The sequence below is a fragment of the Nothoprocta perdicaria genome, unplaced genomic scaffold (assembly GCF_003342845.1).
Source record: "Nothoprocta perdicaria isolate Ctin4 unplaced genomic scaffold, notPer1 scaffold_301, whole genome shotgun sequence".
Lineage (NCBI taxonomy): Eukaryota > Metazoa > Chordata > Aves > Tinamiformes > Tinamidae > Nothoprocta > Nothoprocta perdicaria.
The window spans coordinates 545,037-556,883 of record NW_020455535.1 but is presented as its reverse complement, the minus strand read 5'-3'; the positions used below and the strand labels follow the sequence as shown (position 1 = coordinate 556,883).

The 11,847-nt window shown below is 40.6% G+C and overlaps 1 protein-coding gene across 1 annotated transcript; it reads right to left on the bottom strand.

The window, feature by feature from the left end:
• Nucleotides 1-7,124: 7,124 nt before the first annotated feature.
• NPS (neuropeptide S) lies at nucleotides 7,125-11,608 on the bottom strand. Its single transcript, XM_026042436.1, has 4 exons — nucleotides 11,597-11,608; nucleotides 9,953-9,975; nucleotides 9,051-9,135; nucleotides 7,125-7,334 (listed from the first exon to the last, which is right to left on the bottom strand). The coding sequence occupies exons 1-4, from the start codon at nucleotides 11,606-11,608 to the stop codon at nucleotides 7,125-7,127; spliced, it is 330 nt and encodes a 109-aa protein (XP_025898221.1).
• Between the last annotated feature and the right edge of the window lie 239 nt (nucleotides 11,609-11,847).

The following is an 11,847-nucleotide window of genomic DNA, read 5'->3' as shown; positions in this document are numbered from 1 at the left end:
CCTTTTCTGCCGCCCCGATCGGCTTAGCTGACGTTAGAGGGCACTCTTCCATTTTACTGCTTGCTCACACGTATTTTAAATAGCTCTTATTATAATGTGCAGAACTGCAAGCACTTTGGCAGGCTAGGGGTGAGGGGAGAAATGCATTTGAAATGAAATGATGCTATTTTCATTTTAAAAAACCTACTACAATTCTTCAAACATATTCTTTCAAATATCACATTTGCATGATCTTTGTATGGCTAGGAGGATATACAATTTGGAAAATGTAACACGTATTAACTATTTCACATTGCAATAGCTAAACATGAAGGCTCCCAGCAGGAACTGGAGTGAATTAATGCAATGCAGCCCTTTCTTGACATTGCAGGGCTTTAAAATAGAGGTGGATAAAGGTGACTACTCTGCGCCTAAGCTTCATGATGAACATTTCTAAAATCCTATGATCTCTTAAAATCACTCCACAAAATATTTTGAAATCAAAGAGCAGCCAAAAAGAAAGATGTCAAAGACCAAAAGTTGCTTTAAATCATGTAGAAAATGTATTTCTGAATCAGAGACTAAGAAATGTCTCATAGTCATAAACCCATAAACCATCTATAATGCCATTCGAACATTCAAAGCAGCAATATTCATATATCAAAGCTGAGGTGCTGTTAGCTTCCAACTTTTTTAGGATGGCATTCATCTTTATGACAAAAATAATTATGGAATGATAACCTGCAGTGACTTCAAGCACACGCAGAAAAAGCACCGCAGCTCTCCTCTCCAGCCCCACCAAATTTAAAAAACCAAGCTTATGATCACGAAAATGAAGAAAGAATAAAATACCCATCCATCATAAGTTTTTAGCTCTCTGCTAACTCTTTCTTGTGCAATTGTGCCATGCAGGGAAGGATTACAAAATGTGGACATTTCTCAGAGATCCCTTCTCAGCCTGTGCCTTCTCCTCTGCCGATCTCCTCCTCCAGGCATCACGTGCTAGGCACCCATTCCTTCCTGTAGGTCACTGCTCTTTGCACTGCTCCAGTGCTGACACATAATTAATTAATTAATTAATTAATTAACTAATTAGCAACCTGTTGCACAGGCTGGAGGCAGCAGCTCCTGCTTTGGCCAGGGGCTCCATCACTGCTGCTTCCAGGCAGCCACTTCTATCACACAGCCAGCATGAGCATTAACGTCCTACCATCCAAAACACAAGTTATTTTACATGAGTAAAAAAAAGGAGTCGGTTTTAGCAAAATAACCACCACATTAGACTAGTGCCCAAAAAACTCCATTTCCTTTTGAGGGATGTAGCCTTCATGATATCACCACAAAGTAAAAGGCACGGATTCTTCTTAGGTGATGGGGAATGAGCAGCATGAAAAAGAGATAGCTTGTGCTGCACCACTTGATTTACTTCTGAGAGCTTAGTGAAGATAAATGCAGCTCATTTCCTAACATAAGTATGCAAATGACACCTTAATTATTGATCATAAAGAGTGATTTGCAAAGTTTAAATACCCACATACTCAGATTGACACGGTACCTTGCATGCAGGAAAACAAAAAATTGCCTGAAACTAATGACCATGAAGCCAACAAGAACCTGCTGCTTGTGTCTTTTTTTGTGTGTTATCTCTCCTGGAGATGGAAAAACATTCTGTGCACAGGAAAGAGTGTGTCACCTGGGTGCCAAAGCCAGAGTTTGGTGGCAGAAAGCTGAAAAAATGACAGCTTGACACAAGAATGGAGTTGGGATTTTCTAAGTGCTTGGTGGGTTACAGGTTGCTCAGGTTACATCAACTGAAATGGAGACTGTGCCCTGGAGTGGGGGACTTGCCTGGTCGCTGGCAGCAAGGGACATCCATGAGCACGTTCACAACAGGAACTCGTATTCTTGGAGGGGCAGAAAGGAAAAACACATCTGCAGGTGGGAAAAGAAAAATCCTTTTGGTTTATAAGTGTCTTTTCATAGACCAGTTTTACCAGTTCTACCCACACGGGTCGTTTGTCTTCTCCTATTTAAGGCGGTTTGAAGCAATCAGCAGCAGCTCCATGCATCAGTTAGCTGCCTTGGTACTTGGCTTTGGTCAGCAGTCAGGAGGTGGCCTCAAACTGCTGCATCAGCTCCTGAAGTCAATGGTTTTACATTACCTTAAGTGGCTATAAGGAACCCCCATTAAAAATGGACATGATTAGACGACAGAACCAAAGATAAGAGAGAATGCGAATAGCGCATTAAGTAGAGTTTATTTTCTCCAACTTGTGCTGGTTTATTAAAATATATAATGTGTAATTCTCTTGCACATCTTGAGGGAAGATGACAGAACAGCAGAGTCCAACCCTGTTCTGCAGGCTCTGGTTGCAGCACGCTGTGACAATCCATCCTTGGCATGCCTTGGATGCCAAAACCTGAAACTGAGTCAAAAATGGGCAGGCAAATAACTTATCCCTTTGACTTACATGCTGGTTCTCTGCGTTGTGGAGCATCCCAGCCAGCACCAATTGCTGTCTCATTATGCGAATGACTTAGCATCCTTCCTGACAAGCCATGGTGTCTTGTGCAACAATAATTTGGCCATATTTTGGATGTGAGAATGAATGTAAAACTGTGAAACATGAAATGAAGTGGCATTTTGCAGGATACACTTTGCTAGGCATCGCTGAGCAGTAGAAAATCTGCCCGTGACTGTGCTGCTCCGATCATCCAGCACTCACCCTGGCAGCAGAAAGGGGTAATTTGCAGACCTGGCTAAAACCAAAAGCCCAGCAAGGTGAAATGTGTCCCATATCAATGGAAAGACCCACCTGGCAGACAGCAGGGCTACTTGGTATAAATTCTGTTATTCAAAATATGTAGCAAAAGCTCTTAGACCACCTGAGGATGCTTGATATTTTGGACAAATTTCCATCTAGTTGGGAACTGCTGGTATGTTTTTCTTCCGGTCATTCAGAAATATCTTTACCAGATATAGGATTCAGTTTAAATGTAATATCTGTGAGTGAATTGCATGTCTTAGAACCCACCAAAGTGAGCAGAGATCTGTTTGATGCAGTCAGGGCATCACTGCAGCTACAAACCAGTGCAAAAAAAGACCCTTCTCAGATACCCCATCACTGAGTTGCAGATGATGCTGAGAAGGGGCCGTCAAGCAAGGCAAAAGTGCCCCGTCCTGCCACAGAAAAGTGCTTCCAACACAGCGACACAGCGGGCTCTTGCTGAAATAATTCATTACTCCAGCTTTCCATTTGCTCTAAAAATATTCTAAAACAGCACTGTAGAGGCTTATAAATGAAATATTCAGCTCACAAGCCCAAATACTACTAAACGAAAGTGATTTTTCACCAATGCTCAGATTTAATTTTACATATTTTCCCTTTCCCCCTGCATTTTGAATCAAGGCGAGATCCCTATTTCCTTTATTTATTTTGTGTTTTTACTTAAAAACAAAGAAGACGAAACACCACAATGTGCGTGGCCGGCATCTATGAGCTAGCATAGTTTTTCTAAAAAATAAAATGGCAGGAGGAATGAAATCCATCTAGAGTGACATTCTCTCTTGTACATACTTCTCTGTGCTTAATATGAAATTTTCACATAAATCCTTTGGATTCAGATGAGTATCACAGCACTAATTGTAATTTAATGGCTGCTAATGAAGAAAAGCAGCCAGCTGTTGAGCCTTGCAGAGCAAAACGTGGCCAGTGGGCTGCGAGCGCGGGGCTAGCGGAGACTCAGAATGCCAGGATTTGGCTTCCTTTTGGAAAGAAAAAAGCCAAGTTACAAGCCCCAAATTAAGATATGGTGGGCTAAAAGGGACAATGGGCACAAGCTACAAAAAAATAAAAAGAAAAAAGAAAAATCAATGCGAATGCTTTCTGGGAAGAAAAATCTATCAGCGCACATGGCTTGTGTGAGGTGTTCGAGGGTTGCTATAGTGATTCCGGGGATTCGTTTGACCGGCGTGAGGAGCGAGCACAAAATAGCGGCAGAGCTGATCCGCTCCATGTCTGATCCAAAGCCCATTGAAGGCGCTCAGCACCTTTCTGTTGACTTCAATGAGTTGCGGATGACGCTTCAAGAGCGGCACTTGATAGCTCATTTCTTTTCACATCAAGCCCTTTCATGTCCCCTAAAAGGTTCCTGCTGCAGACTAGCAGAAGGTATTGCTCAGCCTATCAGGTTTTGGAGATATGCTTAATTTTAAGTACAATCGACCCAGTGACTTCAAATCTAGGAGAGAATTAGATAGAAAAGTCTTTCCGTCACTGCAAAGGCGGAAAAATCCTCCCGCTCAAAGCATCGTGCAGAACTGAATAGCGGAGCCAATAGTCTGACACACACTTCATTTTTACAATGTTGGGAGGCTACGTTGGAGCTTTGGTCCTGCTCACTAACCACGGCATATCGGGACAGGACAGTGAGCTCCCCTTAGCTGGTATAAAAAAGAAAAAGAAAGCAATGCCATAATGGCTTGCTATTAAATATAAAGTTAAACAGAGTGAAGCATTCTGTCAGACTAATAAAAAGTATATCCCTGACACCCCTTTCATCTTTCTCCAAAGTCTTTAAGTGTTTAAGCAGTCGGCTCACCAATGACATATTGCATAAACGCTTTGCTATTAGGAGTATTTTTTTCATTATGAATCTTTTAAGTGCCAGAATATCTGATAAATTAAATTTTGATTTTCTTCATATGACAAATGCGTAATAGTTGTCTTAGATTCTTTCTGCACTCTGATTTTTATCTGTATTTTATTACAGTAATAATAACATCTAATAAACTCTTTCATATCTGTCTTGTTCTTTCTTAAGGTCAAAATTACATCCAGAAGTAAAAGTGGCAAGAGATTTCTTCCTGTCTTCCTTTTAGTAGTTTAAGGGAATACATTACCATTTGCAGACATGTAATAGCAAATTAGGAAATCTAAATAGGAAAGAAAGAATTTCTTTAATATACGCTTGGTAATCAGAAAACTAGGTATCGGTATTTCATTACGACGACTAATTTTCAATCTCACGGGTAAATTAGATGCTATTACATCAGGTTATCTATTTCTCTTCCTTGCCAATAACTGGTGAAGAAGGAATAAAACAATATTCCTGCAGCTGTCTTCATGCAGACTGGCTCGTGTTCTGTCGGATTTGTGCTTTTCCTGCGCTGGGTGCCTCGCTGGAAGGCAGGGCTCGCTCGGCAGGAACATGGGCTTGTGGGCAGGTGATGGGGGCCAAAGCCAGGGCTGGTACCAAAAGTGCTGCAGGAGCAGAGCTCACATCTTCCCCTGTGCCCTTTGGTGGAGACCACCCTTCTGCTGCTCACCACCAACACCTTGTTAGCTTCAAAAACCTCCAAGAATCAACCAGTTGTGACGCTGCTGATTGGAGATGGCCTGATAAACATAGATTCATGTTTGACGGCTGGAGAAATAATTGAGTAGATGTAAAGAAACCCACCTATGGTCACATACTGAACTACATCCATAGCCGAGCTGCATTTGGGCATCCCCGGCTTCCAGACCCGCTCCTCAGTCCCTAGACAAAGGGACCTGGGCCAAAATTCCTCCTCTTGCTCCCTAAACATGTCCAACTTTTCTATTTCTCTTAATTTAGCTAAGAAAAAACAGAAAAGGAAGCCAACAACATGCCTTTTCACAGGGTAATGGGTCTCCACTCTCTGGAAAGAAATTTATGGAAGCATATTAACAATGCTACAAGCCAGCATTTCTATTGATTTTCATATTTTCCTCTTTGAACTGAAAAAGAAGCCCTATGTCATGTTTCCATCAGCATAAAAGTTAGTGTTAAAAAAAACATAAACATAAAAGTTAGTGTTAAAAAGTTAGCAATGGCATCCTCGGATCCTTATTTGCTGCAAGAGATCACTGAGATGATAATACTTTATTCTTTCCAAAATAAAGGCAGACTTAACGTTGGGAAAGAGCATTTTGTGAGGGTGGTGGCAGCAGCAGTGTGGGCTCCCAGTGTGCGGTGGGGACCAGATCAGGTCGTGGATGCCAGGACCACGGCTGCAATCCAGTCGGATAACCTACATTTTACTGTTTGGCTCTATGCAATTGAAGGGAGTGCAAGATTTGTGGGGCTTGGTTGCCTTCTAGCAAGATTTTTTTTGTATGTGCAGAGATTTCTTAAGGCAAATCGTAAATAAGGGGGTTTTCCTTGAAGCCCAGATTTTTAAAAAGGGGATGGAGATCTGTGCAAGCAGGATAGAGGCTCTCTACCCTTCACTGCAAGATTTGGTTATCTATCTGCAAAATAAATGCAAAGAATTCTTGCAATTTTTAAAGCTGCATGTGTGGTTTTGTTGGCTTGCAGATAACTGAGTTTTTCATAGATAGCCAAGGCAGAAACACAGCTGTTTGTGCAGAAAGGGGTCCCTTTTGCATGGAAATTACACAAGTCAAACTGAATTGTGCAAATCAAACTGTATAAGAATAATAATTACCCACCATTTTCCTTAAAGATTTCTAAAGATCTCAATTTCTAAAGGTCATGAGGTGTCACCTGAACAAGAGCTGTGGGAATAAGTGACCTAGATGCTGGGGCACCAGGTCCCCTGGTCCTACCTGAGGCTCAGCAACAAGAACTGCTGCAAGAACTTGACACTGAGTAGGGAAATATCAGAAAGGCTCCATGCACTGGTTTATTGTTGCTTCAAACTCAAAATGCATCGCGTGGACACTTTGCACCACCTCCATGCCAACACTTACAGCTCGCTACACCACTATGAGAGGAGACGGCCGCAAGGCAAAATTCACACAAATGCAACTCTGCAGGTGACCTTTCCTGCAGAAAAGATTTACAAATCTACAAACCAAATGACTTTTTTAAAGTTTTTTTTTTTTAATGGAAAAAATAAGGGGAATTAACCAAAGGAAAACATGTATTCTGGTGCAAAATTTCCCAATGCTCTAACTCAGGAGCTAAAGCCAGCTCTGACATTGCCATCAGCTTCACTTGGCTTGCAATCTTCGCAGCAAACATCTGGGTGCAGGATGAAGACACTCAAATATTTGTTCCCACCATTTTTATCATAAAAAAAAAAAAAAAAGAAATTATTTTAAGCGCAGAATTAAACATCAAGTGCTAAAATTAAGACTTGGGTTTCAAACACTTATTTATGACTTTGCTCTTCGAAAGGAAGTTTTTTTAATTCCTGATCCGACACCGTTGCGAAAGGACCTCTTGTTGAAAGGTGGCTCCGGGTAAGGCTTCAGGAAAGGCCGCTCTTTGCTCCTGTCCACCTTAGCTAAGCAGCTATTCAGCAGCATGAGGCAGTAATCAGATTTCCCATAGAGCTGGCAATTCAAATAAAAAGGATTACTCCTCTGAAGAAAAAAAAAAAATCAAAAAAATAAAATTTTAATTTGCCAGGACTTGTTCACTATAAAAGGCAAAGCAGAAACACAAAAACAATTTATGCCTGGAACGATAAGGCTGACCTAATATTTCCTAGGGGTTCATTGCATTCACAATCACACGTTTTTTTTTTTCGTAGCTTTACAGAAAACGTAACTGCTACGTTTGTGATATAAAACATAGCTGCTGTTACTGTTACTTCAGGAGCTGTTTCCCATGAGATTGAGCTGCTGTGGCAGGTAACACAGGTCCCCCAAGTTTACTGATGTACAAGGAGAGGTTTTGGTTAACAGCACAACTGCACCCGGTTGCACTCATGAAATCATCTCGTCTCAGTGACAGGTCACAGAAAATGGAAGTATCTGCAAAGCAGAAATCCGGGGGAGAAGGATTTCTACCAGTTACGGTGAGTAATTGTAGTAGTTATGACTGAAGTTAATAATGACAAAATACGGGTGGATTTGCAAAAAGACTAAAATCCATAAAGCATTATGTTTATGCTCCTTCTAGCTTGATGTTACAGAAAGGCACAAACTACATAAAAACTGCACAAATTCAAATTGCATTTAAAATAACATTAAATACAAACTAAAATGTTTCCTGACATATCTATAGTTGTTAGGTGCGTCTTTTATCCCACCACGATTTACAAGCTGGCCTAAGGGGCATTTACAGCATGCCTCGCTAAGATGAGCTATAATTCAGCTTGCTATTGCTTATATTAATATTTTTACTAACGGCTCTGCTCAAGTCCCTACCCACGCAGCCTTATTTTTATTTTCCCACTTGCTGGATTGTTTCCTCCAAAGTGAGGTTTCTCCCTGACATGAAGAAATACTTCCTGCAGGAAACAGGGAAGTTTCCTTGCAGCCTGGGCCGGGATTTATGCTCTTGAATAAGTAGGCTAATGTATGTGTTATATCTCTGGGCAAGGCAGTGATTTATGCTAAATAATTAAGCTCATTTTCCCCATTACGTTGTCAGTGCCATGAGCCCGGCTGGGATGCTCCCGGGAGCGGAGCGTGTTTGCAAGGTCCTGGATCCCTATATCCTCTGCCCGACTCCCTGTCACAGTAATTTGCTCGAGACCAGACCCTGGAAGAATATTAGTACTCTTTTCTTTAAATAATCTGGCTGCTTCTATTTTACAGACTGTTCAGCTCCCTTTCATGGTTCAATCAAACTCATATTTGATCCTAGGGAATACTTTTTCATAATCTCATATGAGAAAACAACAGCTCTTCTGTGTTCTTCTCCTTTAGCTATACACATAATAAAAATGGTTAATCTGTTTAGTTGTGCTGTATACAAACTAGATGACAGCAGTGAATTAATCTCAGAGCCATACCTAGACTATTGTGCCTATTTCAGATAGCCAAGAACGATGCTGAAATGGATGGCTGGTGTTTTTCTCCTTTCCATAGAACACTTGAACTTCCGCAAGAGCTCCCCACATTATAAATTAAATATTCAGTGGATTTCTCACTTGATTGTTTTAGACGTTTGCATGTTTTATTAGCAATTAAAGGTAAATAAGAGTTATATTCCAGGAAAACTAGATAATAATATTTATCTCATAGTTTTAATGAGCTTCTTATGATTCATTAAAAATATTAATCTAACAAAATATCTAGGTAAGAGCAATGAAATATCAAATCTTCAAGTAAAAAGGGAGTAGGACTTACCAGGGAAGGGACAACTGGGTAACTCGAGCACATGAATGTTGCTGAGATCCAAAGAATGAAAACAAGGTTTAATCTGCATAGACTTCAAGGAAAAAACAGAAATCAGTTTATATTTAAAACGAAGAGATGCAAAACTGTAAGTATATATGTACAATAGCCCACGGACACATCTTTACCTGATCATTTTTTGCTCAGGAGTGCAGCAATGCATGTGCAGTTGTACTACCAAACTCCTCACATGTCCCTTCAGCTCCTCCTTGGATGACCATTTTATACCAGAGTTCAGGAGTGAAAATGTCATCAAAGCTGATTTCATTATGACTAATTGGTCCGTGTTTGGCCTTTTATTCTTGTTAAACAGGGAAAATGGCAAGCAGGCACATTCAGCTGCCATCACAAAATCACCAATTGATTTCGTTTAAAACGTCCCATTAAAATGTCTCTCCAGTGGGTTGGCTGCTCAGGCTGTATCATCTGCACAGATATGGTCAAAGGTCTAAAGAGTCCAAAAACACATTTCAAAAATGTCGCCACTTTTACAGTATATCTTATGAACACCCTACAAAGCCTGGCTGCAAGGGAAAAACAGTCAAAATGCAATTAGAAGGGATAGTTCCTCAGAAAACTTATTTTATATATATATGTATACATGCATATGTAACTGTCGGTCATATACATACATACCTACATGCATATCTATAAAACATACTATTATAATTACATATATTACTACATTATGATGCAAAGCTGCTGGGTCATGTGGACAGCTTGTGCTCGACTTCTTTCCACTGTCAAAACTCAAGGTGACTCCATTTAAGTCAAGTTATGGGGACTCTGGAAGGAATCGCTTTCCGAGCCCTGGAAGATTCGGGAGCTGCTATAAATTAGGGCAATTCTGACTTTGACATTGAGCTTCTTGATGTAGCTGCAATTAAGTCCAGGAAGCTGAACACCATGAGGTCTTTGGATGAGGCCTGAAGAATCACAGTGGCATTTAAGATCCTTTGTCCCTTTTAGAGAAAAAGTCACCAGTTGAGCCAATATCATGGCTGAACGTTCTTCATTGCTGTACAAAGTGGTATTGGTCGTGTCAGGGTTTGATAGAATGCAGGGAGTCTCAAAGGACTCCTAAAATGTACATGTTTGCAGTTGCTGCTGCAGTACTTCAGGATCCTTCAGGACCAACAGAGCTATAGAAATTCAAGATGAAATTAGGCTAATTTGAACACTGTGGTAACCAATGCATTTATAAAAACTGTCAGAAGAACATTTGACTATTTGCATATTCAGTATGTGTCCTTCTATTCAGAGAGAAAATCCTTTCATTGGAATTGAACATCCTGTCCCAACACACACGCAACCTCCAACTCCAGCAGATAAGCGGATTAGCTCGATGTTTCTGGTACAAAGGAAAGCACTTTGGGCTGGATTCTGCTCGAGCAACGTTTAGCACTGGTTTCCATTGTATCTGCCTTTCGTTAACTCCATTTTAATACAAAATTAACCTTCACAGAACATTCTTTCTGAAAGACGAGGGATGAGAGGAGCCTCCTGAAGTTCAGGATATGCAGGTTCTACACGGGGCAGTACCACCCACTTTCTGCACAGTCTTTGCTACATTAACTTGTTTTTTGGCATTATTATTAATAAATTCAAATTGCATGACTTTCCTTCATGTCTGGTCAGCACTTCCTCCTCCCACTTCTATTGCATCCTTTGGAGGAGTGTTTTGCAGGCTGTAGAGGCCAGGCAAGAGATGCAGGAGAACAGCTCATTGGAAAAACCAAGGAGCTGGGCCAGACTTATACCTCTGCCTGCCACGTCTCTGGTCCCCCATTAACTTTGGTGGCAATCACAGCAAAACTAGCAAATATACTTGTCCAAGTACTTCATATGGCAGGTGGGAAAGGGGGAGACCCATGGGACAACGAGTCTCCTGCACCCTTTGGAAAATCAATAGCAGCTGGTCTGAATAGGAGGAAGAAATCTATAGTTAATCTGAGAGTTTCTCTGTATTTCATTCATGCCTGTGTTATAAATGATCACAATATGACCTATTTTTAACACTTCCTCAGGATTTGGAATTATTTTTGAGACTGACGCAATTACGTAATGTCTGTCTCTCTCACCTTTTAATAGCTACCATAATTTTCTTTTTCCTGTGGAGGACTCGTTGAAATTGTGCAGGTTTCATGGGATTTTTGTTCGTAGACAAGCAGATGCATGACCAAACTACCCTTCCTGTTTGATGAAATAGTCTATGAAAATTGTTTTTATCGTCTAGCTTCTTATGATGACTTTATCTAGAATAAAATTGTTTAACTTGCTTAGAGTTCCTGCTTAAAAGGCACAAATGTCACCTATGACAAACTGCTGTCCTCAGGATCTTACTGTCATGGGGAAAAGGCAAGTAATGTGTTTTCTTTTTCTTGTAAAATTTCAAAGAAAAATCCACATTCCGAAAAGTTTTTGCCACAAACTGCTCTTCTATGAGGCAGACACAAATTTTAGTAATGCTGACGGGTGTTATTGAGACATTACTGTACCGATATGTACATCCCGATTTGTACACTTCTAAAAAAACACAGAAACACCGTAAAATTAGTTACTTTCTATCACAACAGAAGGAGGACTCAAATACATCACCTTTCATCTCCTTGTTTGAATAGATTTTTTCCTAGCTTTTCTAGACGCACTTCAACCTACACAACTGTATTTGTATGCATAAGGTGTATGCTGAGATGGAGATGCATTCCAGATATTCCCACTTCAGGTTTAGAGGAAACAGGGACAAGTG